At 45.1% G+C, this 13,636-nt stretch overlaps 1 protein-coding gene across 20 annotated transcripts in view; it reads left to right on the forward strand.

Moving 5' to 3' along the window:
* Positions 1 to 13,636, forward strand: part of RBFOX1 (RNA binding fox-1 homolog 1) — a gene marked incomplete at both ends in the record, with an annotated part of 1,044,696 nt that overhangs the window by 982,963 nt on the left and 48,097 nt on the right. For 16 of the 20 annotated variants that reach the window (XM_079761233.1, XM_079761220.1, XM_079761226.1 and 13 more), the window contains 2 exons: positions 2,390 to 2,522; positions 13,204 to 13,243. In XM_079761233.1, the coding sequence (XP_079617359.1) occupies positions 2,390 to 2,522; positions 13,204 to 13,243 (173 nt within the window). The remainder of the gene's footprint in view (positions 1 to 2,389; positions 2,523 to 13,203; positions 13,244 to 13,636) is intronic. The other 4 variants (XM_079761234.1, XM_079761223.1, XM_079761222.1 and 1 more) reach the window with 1 other exon arrangement.

Here is a 13,636-nt window from a genome sequence, read left to right on the forward strand (position 1 = left end):
TTCCTCTCTGGAATCAATTAAAAAATATATTTAAAAACAGTTAAAAATAACTGGTATGGTCTCAGACACAAATAGAAAGATGGAATCACTCTGGCATGGTCCAGCCATCCTAACATTTTACCATCCTCATGAGGGAAAGATATGGTACAATCCCCGAAACAGGCCGGCTGCTCACCCTTCAGGGACACACAGAGAATTCTGAATGACAGCCAGTCAGTCTTCATCTCAGGGTCAAGGATCAGAGTCCAATCCATGCAGGTCCATGAGGTGGTATAGAATTGGGAGTGACTTCTGTGGGAGCCCTCTCCTCTCCCTGCCCCCTGCCACCCACCACGCAGCTGCAAACTCACTGTCGGAGGGCGGGGAGTAATGGGATGAGATGGGGTGGAGTGCATGTACCATTAAGTGTGACGGTCGGAAGGGGAAAGCCCCTCTTGGCAGTTTGGACATAGGGTGGAGACCACTTTAGCCCAACAGGAAATACAACACCCTGGGAGCAGTTAGGTGTTTCATAAAATAGAGTTCCAGGAAGAGGGAAGTGTGGGTGTGTTGAGTTAAGGAAGTAAAAGAGCTTCCTTCGCCAGGAGTCCTTTCCTGGCGTTTATGTCATGCCCAAAGGGACTCCGTGTCCTTCCCGGCATGGCACGCCATCACACTGTGAAAGCCCAAGGATATGGGGCAGGGATGGAGGGCTGTGGAAGGGAGGAAACCCATCACACCCTGGCTCATCTCATGTGACTTCCTCTCTCGGGAACTCCCCCGAGCTCCTGTTAGGTCAGCGGGGTCAGAGGAGAAAATGGGCCAGGAGAGAGGGCTTGCTGGATGGCTGCCCACCCCTGGGCCTGACCATGGCCCACAACTTCATTCACCTGGCCAGGTAGTGACGTCATCCACACCTTCCTTCCGGTGCCCAGTGTTTAGAACCTGCTGTGGATAAAATCAGGGGGGGCTCCTGTTGTTGACTTGGGGAGGCAGGAGGAGATGCAAAGATGAAAGGGCCATGGAGGAAGGAGGGAGCGTGCAGACTCATAGGAGAGAGAAGCGTAACAAGTGACTGACTTTCCTCTTCTCAAAATCAATCCCAAGATAAAGAATGCCCGGGAAAATGGAGTTTGGGTGGCGGGGCTCGCTGGGTTAGAGTGTTTCCCTCACTGTAGGACTTCCTGAGCCTCCGATAGAGATCTCCGGAGACAGCGGGTCCCCACATGTATTTTCCCAGAAAAGCACCCTCTCCGTGCCTTGGGGTTTGGGCAGCAGTGCCTGCTGCTTAATGGGACGGGACAGCAGGCCTGCTGAGCGCTCCCGGGGAACTGGGGAAGTGGCAGGAGCTGGAAGGCAGCGCCGTTTCCTGAAGGCCTCCTGGGTTAGGATTTGCATGCCGTGGGAGGAAGGACTCCCAGGCAACAGAATTAATTACCAGGGGTCTCAGGCATCACGCTTAATTTCCCTCTTGACTCCTCAGCAAGTTATCCTGCTCAGAGAATTCCCCCCCAGGGAAGAAAACCCTGCCCACACTCGCTTCTTAGCCGTTGAGTTGCCAGACTTCTCTGTCATTACCGTTACTGTGGTTTATAAGCTGCACAAATGGTTAGGGGGCTGATGGGACGTTGGGAATGATTTGTTTCTATGTACACTCTTGATGTGTACACATGTCTGGAGGAGCACTGTATTTCAATTAACGTTTTTTTTAAAAAGCAATATATGCACATAAAGGAAAATATGAGAAATAACTAAACATTGGATGGGGGAAAGCTATGAACAGACAACTAACACCCATACAGTTCATCCTCAGAGATAAGTATGAACACATTGAAATGTATGTATTTGCAAATATTATTATATACACACAAATATGAATATGCATATATATACATTCACATACACATATGTACGTACCCCTGCATATACATACACACACACATACTGTGTACACAATGCATGTACATATTCACTTACACAAGCACAGATACATATCCATGCACATACATACATACATGTATATTGTGTGCTCAGACACATATAAATATATATTACACACTAGACATATGTGTGTATATGTATGTATATTTATGGATGGATGGATTGATAGATGGTTGGGTAGAATGATGAATAGATAGACAATGTTGAGAACACATTGCACATACATATTGCAATCCACCTTAAAAAATTGTCCGTGCAATGAACTTTAATCCTGTATTTAAGAATTCTTTGTCAATGTTTTCATTTAGCACATTCTCTTAGGCACTGTGACCATCTTAACTAGCCCATCCCCTCTGGAATTGGCCCTTGGCCCTTGACCCCTGCCCAGCTGCCACCTTTAGACCCCTGGCTCCTGGAAGTGTGTGTGGATCTGCAAGTCTTAGCCCTGCTCTCTCCTCTCACCCTGCAGTGCCCGGCTTTCCGTATCCAGCCGCCACCGCCGCGGCCGCCTACCGAGGGGCGCACCTGCGAGGCCGTGGCCGCACCGTGTACAACACCTTTCGGGCCGCGGCGCCCCCGCCCCCCATCCCTGCCTACGGAGGGTAAGTGGGCTGCCTCCTGGGCGGGCCTCCCTGCACCGCCCCTCCTGTTTGCGCATGCTGGTCTTGACCGCCCCATCAGAACGCCCAGCATGCGCCCGGCGCCTGCAGTGGAGCACCTTGCAAAGAGTATTGAAAAATGAGTGTAATTTGTCCTGTCATGGTTGGTGCCTTTAAGCATCCTACATGTCACATGTTGTTATGTAAATTCTCTTTGAGACTGAATGCTGGAGAACAGAGAAATGGTTACAGCCAGAGATGTATTTCTGATGATTGCAAACATCTGGTTATTAAGGAGGTTGGATCACATTTGCCCCTTGAATCTGTCCATGGAGGGACATGAGGTTTTTCAAACATAAAAATCACTGGCGTGGTCTTGCTCCCCTTCCCTGAGATACCTTGAGCTTCAAGGTTTATGAGCCCTTGCTGGGAAGAGAAAATTAGGTGTGGAGTCAATGCAAACATTCAAACGTTCAATGAAATTGGAATTAAGACTCATTTTAACTGGATTTTCCAAAATGGCATTTGTCTTTGTTTTCCCTCTGCAAAGAAATGCAAGTTCATGTGACCCCCATTGCCAGTTGGGTATTCCTGTGCATGGACTTTGGTATCACCAGGAGACTATCCAGGAATGGTGGTGAATGCTCAGGGGAAAAATGGTACTGGTGTGGCAGGCCTCGATCTTGAGATGCTTCCCTTTCTCCTTCCTGTTAAGGGATCCTCCTGGAACATTCCTGTGCACTCAGAGCCGGGGAGAGAGGGATGTCTCGGAGGCAGTGATCCTCAGGGGACATTTGTAATATCTGGAGACATTCTTTGGTTGTCACAACAGGAGCTGGGAGATGCAATGGCATCCAGTGGGCGGAGGCCGGGGATGCAGTAAACATCCTCCAGTGCACAGAGTGGTCCCTCTCCCCATACAGTCACGGGGCCCTAACTACCAATCGTGCTGCTCTCAGGAAAACTCAGTTATGCCCAGGACAGCCTGGCAGGAGGCTTCCCTGGCCGGTGCCTGGCTTTCTTGTCTGTAGAAAGAATGTGGCTGTATTCAGGACTATGTGCAAAGGGTTAAACACATTTTTTTATAGCTCTGTTGCTTAGAAATCTTTTAGAAAATTTGAACCAGCCCAGATCATCTATTATACTGAGTGAAATATTTATTCATATCTCACCCACTCCAAAGGACAGCATTTGAAGTGTTTTGAAAACAAATGCAGTGAGACAAAGCTAAGACAATAGAGAAATGAAAGCGGATGAAATTGTCAGGAAGAGGGGGGAAAAGGCAGAGAAATAAGACAAAATCCATTGTTTCTGGTGTTGTCATTAGAGATATGCCAATTCCAAGCTTCTTAGTAGACGAAATACCAACAAAAATGAAAAAAAAAATTGTGCTGAAAAGACGGTGGGTAATAAACCAAGGATGAATTGGCCCTAAATTCTCCCCACCCTCCAAAATAATGTATCTTCATGTCCTAAGCCTCATGTATTTGACCATGTGATATAAGGCATTACTGACAGTATCATCATTATCTTCAGCCCCCACAGTATTAAGCCTGTTTTGTAGATCCAGAAAGGCAGAAGCAAAGACTTGTTATTCCCAAGGTCATATAATGAGTTATGAAGAAAAAAAACAAAACAAAACAAGTTACCCGCTAGGCTCATGTGATTACTAAAGCAAGATTCATAAGCCATAAATACAAAATTGCATGTTTATACCCCATTAGTTTGCCTGGAAAACATTATCTTGGTAGCTGGTAATTGTAGCTTTCCGGTATATGTACCTTCAGTATCTCACTACTATATTGAACAGAAAAAAAAAATAAAGTAAAATTATATAGCTTATCCTCACATGAACAATTTATAAAAGTCTCAGAATAACACACCTGCTGTAAAATTGAAATTTGCTAACTTATAATGAACTTGCTCTTTGTGGGGAATAACCATGCATAACTAATTAATGTCATGTTCGCCAGGGAGAGACACAGGCATCTCCAAATGGTGAAACAATGTGTTTGTGACTGCTTCGGACATGATTTAATTTTAATATTCCAGGGATAGCTCTAATTATTTTGTTTATAATGGTGGATTGTGCCTCTTTGCTGACAATATTGACTGGAATTCTGAACCCATGTTTAGTAGTAAGGTAAAATTCTTAAGATGGGAGGGATAGAAAGAGCGGAAGGGCTGGCGGGGGGTGGGGGGATGTCCATGCCTGCAACTTCCATAAGAGCGAAGTGCTGGTGGAAAAGGAGAACATTCAGCCAGTTGCCTGGTGTTTTGCTGGATTACAAATTGGCTGGACAAATTGGCTCTGAATGTAAAGGCATGAACCCAGCATCTTAAATGGTGGCTTCCTTTTTCCTCTGGCTTGTTTGGTTTAGGCTACAGAAGACGTCAGGGGGCAGCGCACCTTGGAAAGAAGAGCAGACAGAGATTGGCTGGAGGAGAGAGGGCCCTGACCTTGCGTTGAGTGGCAAAGAGGTTGGAAACGCACTACTGTTTCCAGGAAGTGACATTGTCAGGATTCAGGTGGTCCAGGAGATAGTGAGGATTTCCTGTAGCTGTTTGCCTCCTTTGGAGGCTGATTTCTAGATTTGACTGATGTCTTTGACTGATGAGGCGACTGAGGCAAATGGCTCCCTTGGAGGAATTTCTTCCGGGGGTTTGGGGGGGTAAGGGTGCCATGTAAGCGAACAATTTCAGTAAATGTGGTAAGTGGTAAGGTAGGGTGCTGTGTGAGCACCAATGAAGGACTTGGATGTTTAGAGAAGGCTTCTAAACACCCAAGTCCTAGGAAGAGATATAGAACTCATTTATGGCCAATCATTTCCTAAATTTCCACATTAAGGTCTCAGTCTGTGATTTTCCCTCACACCCAGTGACCCCCATCTTTTCTAAGACGTTGGCTAGCAAACTGCATTTATTAAGAAAAAATTATTTTTCCCCTTATCACTAGTTGAAGACTGCCAACCTAAACCTCTGTTCTTCATCAAGTATCCAATATGAATATACTTTGTTATTAAAATTCCAACCAAAAATGTGTCGTTTATCAGACATCCATGTACAGTTTCCATATTGTTTTTTCCAAGAGATATAAAATGTTCCCACAGAACCTCCTTGGCAGCTTTTGTGGAGCCACAGGTGAGCCTTGGAGTATCCATCATCAAGATGGGTATCCAGGAGGGCTCACCAAGGATCCATCCATTTCCTTTTATTGATTTAGTTTCCCCTCCACATCCTGATACTTTCTGAAGTCCCTCTCAGCAAGTGAAGAACATAGGTTATGGAGGGGCCCTATTTCTCTTTCTTACATACCTAAATAGAAACATCTTGGGACATTAAAACATGACCAATCCTTCAGGGACTGGGGCTACAGAGGCTCTGCTTGGACCATGAAGGGATCCTAGAAATGAATGCAAAATCCTGGACTGAACAGCCAACCCCCTAGTGATTGCCAGCATCCACTGAATGAGAATGAGTGATGAGTTAGAAATCTAGTGTTTATACAGTCTAAGGGTTGTTACAGTCCTAAAAAAAATACTTTTGGGGAAGATGAGATTACCACCACCACCACCATTCTACCTCATACTACCCTGGGTAGCTGACTTAACCTGTATAAGTACAATTGCCTTAACAGGAGAGTGAAGACTGTGTCTGCCTCCATTGGGTTGATAGGGGATGGGATAGGACCATGGTCGGCAAACTGCGGCTCGCGAGCCACGTGTGGCTCTTTGGACCCTTGAGTGTGGCTCTTCAACAAAATACCATGGCCTGGGCGAGTCTATTTTGAAGAAGTGGCGTTAGAAGAAGTTTAAGTTTAAAAAATTTGGCTCTCAAAAGAAATTTCAGTCATTGTACTGTTGATATTTGGCTCTGTTGACTAATGAGTTTGCCGACCACTGGGATAGGAGATCCATGTAAAGCTACAACTTAGTAGGGAGGGTCCATCATGTGATTCGAGTTTAGTGCACTATAGCTAATGTTATTGAGAGTGATGCAGTTACTGCTCCTTTGTCTCTCTCTGTATTGCACCACTTACTCCTTTGCTGGGAGACACCTGCAGTTCACAGATTGACATTCCCCACAAGCCACAGAGATGGCTTTGATTTGCAAAGATCACTTCAATAGTATGTGGAATATGTAGATTGTAAATAAAATATTAACTCGTGAATAGTCTCAACAAGAGCTGAATGAAGCAAGTTTTCCATATTTCCCCTTGCATTTGATCCTGGAGTTAATTTTGCTAGAGAAGCCATAATGTCCAGTCTGTATTTCTATGACGTACAGTTGGGAGAAATTACCCATTGGGTAATTACCATCAGTGGAGCTTGCAGACTGATGGTTTGTGGATGAAGATGGAAGGTAGCCCCCAGACTCAGTATTTTCTCTGTTAGATGACATCAACTAAACCCCATTCACTCCCAAAGGAATTTCATGAGATGGGTTTCACAACATTCTTGTTCTTAAGTAGTGAAGTAATTACAAACCAGCTACTTATTAAGCACCTACTATGTACCATGCATATTGTATGGGACTACAGAAGAGTGCTCTAATGGAGTATCATGGGAGATTTTTAAACTATTCCAATCCAAGCATCAGCATCTGCTATAGGGTTTTGGCATTAGTTGGCTGGATATCTGTGAGTGTAATATTCTGTACTTTCTCAGATGATTAATTATGACATATCTATGTGCAACTTTTCAGAGTTAGCTTAAGAAGTATTTTGAGGAGACTCGGTGCTACTCTGGGTATAGGACAGATATAGTAGTATCCCAGGAGAGCACTTCTGAAAGGTAGCTAGTGCAAGAATCAACCCATATATACATTTTTTGAGAATGCTTTCGGATCCTAGAATTTAGCTCCTAAAAACTTGAATAACCAACCTCTAGGACTGTGTATGCACATTTCTGTCTGTAAATCAACCATGCCTTTTGGTTTACATCTTTAAATGTCTGCTCCTCAGACTATAGTAACTGATACTTAGGCACTTTCCAATTTAATATAAACACTCAAACTGAAGTCATCACTACCCATTCTCAAATATTTTCCAGGATTCTGTCCAGCTTTTTGTTTTTGGTGTCAATTCTTATTCAGATTTTCAGCCAGTTTTGAAGTGTAACCTCTAATATTTTTAAAAATCCTCTTAATTGAGTGCATTTATAGACAAACACCACAATCAATAGTTCTTAAATTTGTGGGGGGGAGTAGGATGTCATAGATGCCTTTGATAATCTAATTAAAATATGAAATTTTCCTTTGGAAAATGTTGATGTATTTACACACACACACACACACACACACACACACACACTTCTAGACAAATGGTGCCAGAAGTTCATGGACCCACCCGATATCTACTTAAAAACAGCTAGATTTAAATGCATTAAAATTTTAATTTATTTCACTTGGAAGGGGCAATAAGGTACAGCAGTGTTAAATAACCTTTCCTTCAAAAATGTATTTGTGGGAGAGACTATATTATATTACACAAACACATTGTACACTTCGGGCATACTATTCTTTCCTTTTTTTAAATAAACTAATTTGCTATAGTGCAGTCATTCCCTGCTTGCATTCATCCAAATATTTAACTAGTTATTACCTTTCTAAGAAAATGAGATGTGCATTTGCATTATGTTCTTGCAAAAGCACACTGCAGTCCCAAAGTGATTGACAAGCAATACAATTACCTTTGCATGGCTAGACAGACCGTCTTTGCAATATATCGGCTGCACCTGTTCAATGCATGACGGCTACTCCCTTCTCTTGTGACTGGGCTGTGGTTCATTTATCTATAGATGCAGACTAGACATTGACCCCTTCTCCCTTCCCTGCAAATCCATTGCATCTGTTTCACAGGGCTTTAAAAACAAGTGTTTGGCTGTATTCATGGAAACCAGCATGAGACTTTGTAAGAGCTTTCTATAGCCAGCTTCCATTTAGGATAGGACCCAGGAAGCTGATTTTCAGTGTTGTCTCAAACGTAAACACAAGGAGGGAGGGGGATGTTTCATGGAGCAATGAGTCTATTAGTCTTTGGACCAGCAACAGCATCACCTGTTACTTGTTAAAAATGCAAATTCTTAGACACATACCACCATTCATATCTATGGCTTCAAGGCCTCTGGGCTGGGTGGGGGCCCAGCCATCTGTCTGAACAGGCCCTCCAGGTGGTTCCGATGTGTGCTGAAGTTTGACCGCTGCTGCTTGCCAGAGCCGTTAAAAGTTGGGGCTGTGAAGCCAAGACCACCTGGCTGGAATCCCAGCTTAGTCACTACCTAGCTCTCTCTCCTTCAGTTTCTTTATACCCAAAGCAGTGACCACAAAATTATCCATCTCGAAGGGGTGCTATGAAATTAAGTGGAATAATGAGCACAACACCCTTAGCTTACAGGCTGACACAGGGTCATCGCTCAATCAATGTAAAGACTAATAGTACTTGTACTTGTGCTATTACTTATAGCTTAGTGGGGGTGCAGGAGGAACACACATAGCAATTTGGTGAAACTGACGCCCCCAAAGTGGCTTCATTTCACACTGCCATTGAGGACAACCATATCGATTCCTAGTTTTTTAGAGCTTTCATGAAGGTAGATCACCCAGCCTCTCATTCATTTCTCTCCAAAACGTGCAGGTATTGCACTCGGTGAAAACAAACAATTCCGACACCGTATGGTTTCTCACAGCAGCTAAAATTCTCGATTTCCTTTCTCAGTGAAGCCAACACTTCCTGCGGGGCCTCCCAAAGCTGAAAGATGCCCTTCCCGCAGGCCCTCTGAGGAGCCCCGTACCCTCCAGACACTGGGCTTCACACAGGCTGTTCCGTATGCCTGGCCTGCTCTTCCTGTCTCCACCTGGCTAAGCCTTTGAGATTTCTGTGGCATTTCCTCTGGTTCCCTGCCCTCTGTTGCTAGGCCCCCTCCTTCCACTTCACTTTCAGAGTGCCATTGTCCCTCTCCTCCGCAGCACCCATCACAGCTGCCATTGGACGTTCATGCACGTGGCTTTGTGACTGAGTGCCCACGCCCTGGGAGCTCCCCGAGGGTGGGCGTAGCGAGTAGATTCACTCTCTCTGCTCTCTGTGCCTTGGCACAGTGGTTGGAATATAGGAAGCAACAGCAGGGACCTAGTTTGTTTGAGCTTGTCAGAATGAGGATGTTAGACCACATTTTCTCTTTAGTTCTCTGTCTCATAAACGTGGGATGCCAGAGTCCCAAAGTCATTTTCCATGGCCCACGTTGGAGGGCCAAGCATGGTGACTAGGTTACCGTACTGAACAAACATCAGGGCCCGCCTTGCCTCACTCTGGGAGCTGCTGGCCCAAATAGGCGTGGCAGGAAGCACACAGCCTGCCCCTTTCCCAGCCAGAGCTCAGCCCCAGTCTCGCCTGGTCCACTGTGTGTCCACTGGGACAGACCTCCAGGTCCAGCCTCGCTCCCTCACAGGCAGACCTCGTTTTATCGTCTCACTTTATTGCATTTCACACATTGCATGTTTTTTACAAGTTGAAGTGAAGACGCTTCCCAACAAAGCGATGACGCCTCTCTTTCCTGGGACCCTCGCTTTGTTGCGGTGGTCTGGAACCCAGCCGCAGTCCCTCTGAGGGGTGCCTGTGTTTTCAGAAGAGCAGACACAGACTGGGTCCTCTACAGATATTTAGAAAAAAAGCATTATTTCCCATGTTTGTACACTAATGCATTCATATTCTCTTCACAGCTGGATCACATTCTGTCCAGCCTCTTTCCCTGGTCTCCTATGCCAAGGCCCAGTTTTTTAACCCTATTCACCTTCTCCTCCTCCACTGGCAACAGTCATTGGTGCTGCATAACCAGATCAGAAACAAACTTGAGGCTGTAGGATGCCTCTTCCTAATTCACTATTTACGTCAACCTGGAATTGCTAAGTCAATGACTCTGTGCCATCTTCTGTCACCTCCCCTTTAAGATATGGCACTATTCAGTCAGTAGGTATTTCTTTTACATCTCTTGGGTAAAAAAGCAACATGTCAAGCCATAATCAAGCTAGATTGTGGAGTAAGCTTATTGGGTGCAACTTCAATGTGAAACGAGTCCCATACACAAGTACACTTAATATTTGACCAATATGTAAAATTATTTTACCAAGTGAGGATCAAAAAATGTGAGGTTGGCATTTATAGGAGGGAGAAATAGCTCTGCTTTGGGTGAGCATTGGACAAAGGTCATAGCAACGGTGAGGTTCAGTTAGAGCTGCGATGTCAAGCATGTGACCCATTGCTTTGTAGCCAGATCCACTGACTCCTCCCTTGAGGTGGGCACTTGCCCCTTTCCCCATTTTACAGACGAGTAACTGAAGCTCAGGTAGCTTGAGTAACCAGTCCAAGGGCACATAGCTGTGGATGGTGAGGCTGACATTTGACCCAGATGCCTTTGTGGTTCCCGTCTAACTTGGCTCTTGAATAGTGATCTGCTTTTGGTGAGGATGTTGGCAGAAAAGCCATTCCCAGCGCAAGGAACAGCATGTGCAAAGGCATGATGGCATGGAAGAATGGGACAGAAGTTGTTTTGCTACGGCTAAATGTTCCGCTCTGTGGTTCTGGGCCCAAACTAAATATTGGCTGCTCTCCCCTGTTGCATCAGATCTGTTCTGAGTCCTGTTGGCAGAGGCTGGCCCTGCCTTCTGACCCTCAACAGACACTATCTTCTTATGTTGGAAACGCCGAAAGAGAAGCCACAGCCTCGCTCGGAATGTGCTCACCTCAGCATCTGGGATTAGGGTTTTGCGCTGCTTGACAGGTGCTCTCGTGAACTGTAGTCCTTTTGATCAAAATGAAAACAGCTAAAAGCGATTCTCACCAACCTCCTTAGCGTGTGAAATCCCTGCCTCCTTTTTAAGGATAATGGCAGTTGGGGTTTCGCCGGTCAACTCTGAAAAGCTCTGAGAAGCACACGACAGTGTTCTCCAGCAAACCAGTGTCACTGCTGTGTGTCCGTGTGGGTGTGTGTTGTGAAGTGCCCTCCTTTGGCTCAATTTGCTTGGCTTACATGCAGTTCCACTCTGCTACCGAACCTGCTGGAATCCTTTGGTAATCAAAGTTGTGCTTCTGTTCAAGCCACAGCTCCATTCAACGATGGGGCTCATTGGTCCTTTGCCAGACTCATAAATCATCTATAAACTCCATGGGGAGATATTAGGGGAGGTTATTAATTACACTACCATCTTTTAGAAAACATGCATGTAGAAACACGTGTTTTTATATTCAAGGTCATCCTGTGACCCTCACAAAGCCTGTGAGATGTGCAAGCTGCATAAGAACCTCATTAAACCCATTTTAATACGTAGGGATTTTAAGTCAGTTTCCCATGATGGTGGAGCTCTGAGCTTCTTTTCCAGGCTGTTTCACTCAAGGTATACCAAGAAATTTCTGGAGAATTCCAGGATCTCTTTTTCTCCCCTTCCTGTGAGGTCCCTTGTCTCTGGGATGACTATATGCACAGTGATCAGAGAGATGCTGCAGGGCCAGGCTGTTCAATCATAATGTGGGGTTTTGCTTAGTCTGGGTATCATTTACGCAAACATGCCCATACAGAAACATGCATGTGCAGGTACATGTACGAGTACACATAAGCAGATTGCCAGCATACTACTACACACATTAAAATAGCGATACACATTCCTGTTCATATGCATACATGGGCAAGGTATACACATGAACACATGTGTACACATGTATGAATTGACATATACACACAAATATGAATTCACACATATACACATTTATACCCATAAATGCACACAAACACACACGTATTCTTTCACACACATACACAAAAGTACAGTTAGAGATATTCTCCTACATTTAACATGAAAGAGCTGAAAGAGCGGTGCAGGGAATTATCAGATATAATACCACCGTGTGAAAGAATACAGAAGAACATTTCTGGAATCATCTGTGTTGTCCAGCTCCCCTAAGACAGTGGTCGGCAAACTCATTAGTCAACAGAGCCAAATATCAACAGTACAACGATTGAAATTTCTTTTGAGAGCCAAATTTTTTAAACTAAAACTTCTTCTAATGCCACTTCTTCAAAATAGACTCGCCCAGGCTGTGGTATTTTGTGGAAGAGCCACACTCAAGGGGCCAAAGAGCCGCATGTGGCTCTCGAGCTGCAGTTTGCCGACCACTGCCCTAAGGTCATCCGGCTATAACCGTATTGAGAATGTGACAATCTGGGCCCCCACCCTTATCAATCATGTATTTTAAGTGGATGATTTTTTTCCCTGGGGCAGGGGACTATGCAGTTTGACTGTGAACTCCGACTCTTGTATCTGTCTAGACCAGTGGTTGGCAAACTGCGGCTCGCAAGCCATGGTTTGCCCCTCTATTGACTAGTGAGTTTGCTGACCACTGGTCTAGGCCACTTGAAATAAACCTCAACCCTGTCTGTCTGCACTTCTACACCCCTCCTGAGAGGGCAGGAAGTCTGGTACTCAGCACACCACCAGGTCCTGACTGTGGGCCACCCTGAACCAGCCTAATTTTCTCAGCCTGCCCGCCTCCTGTTGTCTCCAACCTCCTTAACCAAAGTGGAAACTCTCTTCAGTTCCTGTGTGACCAGACTAACTTCGCCAGTGCGGGGGTGGTGTGTCTGCATGGGGAAACGCACTAATATGGATGTTTCTCTTTGTGTGTGCACCCTTGCAGTGTTGTTTACCAGGATGGATTTTATGGTGCAGACATTTATGTAAGTATTCATTAATGTGCATGCCATCCTTGTTTCCTCCCAGAGTTATTCTTTTTACAAGTTTGCTGAGAATCTCTCTACTGTGTGGTGCTATCCATTCCCTCTTCGTGGGCTGTGGGAGAGTCTGAGGCTCGCAGGCAGCAGGACTGCTGCTCATGAGAGCATCCCAGGCTGTGAGTGAGTGGAATCAATGCCTGGACCAACCTCAGAATAAATGCAAACACCGCCCCGCCTCCAAAGATGCCATTTCTCTCCTGGCAAATTAAGACCCTACCCCACCTCCCTCCCCTGAAAAACAAAACAAAACACACACACACAAAACAGACATTCTCTCTAAAGTTTTCAGTATGGTCTGTGTATTTTCAGTTTCCTATTTAGGATAACAGCTGTAGA

The sequence above is a fragment of the Cnephaeus nilssonii genome (genome assembly GCF_951640355.1).
Source record: "Cnephaeus nilssonii genome assembly, chromosome: 2".
NCBI classification, from domain to species: Eukaryota; Metazoa; Chordata; class Mammalia; order Chiroptera; family Vespertilionidae; genus Cnephaeus; species Cnephaeus nilssonii.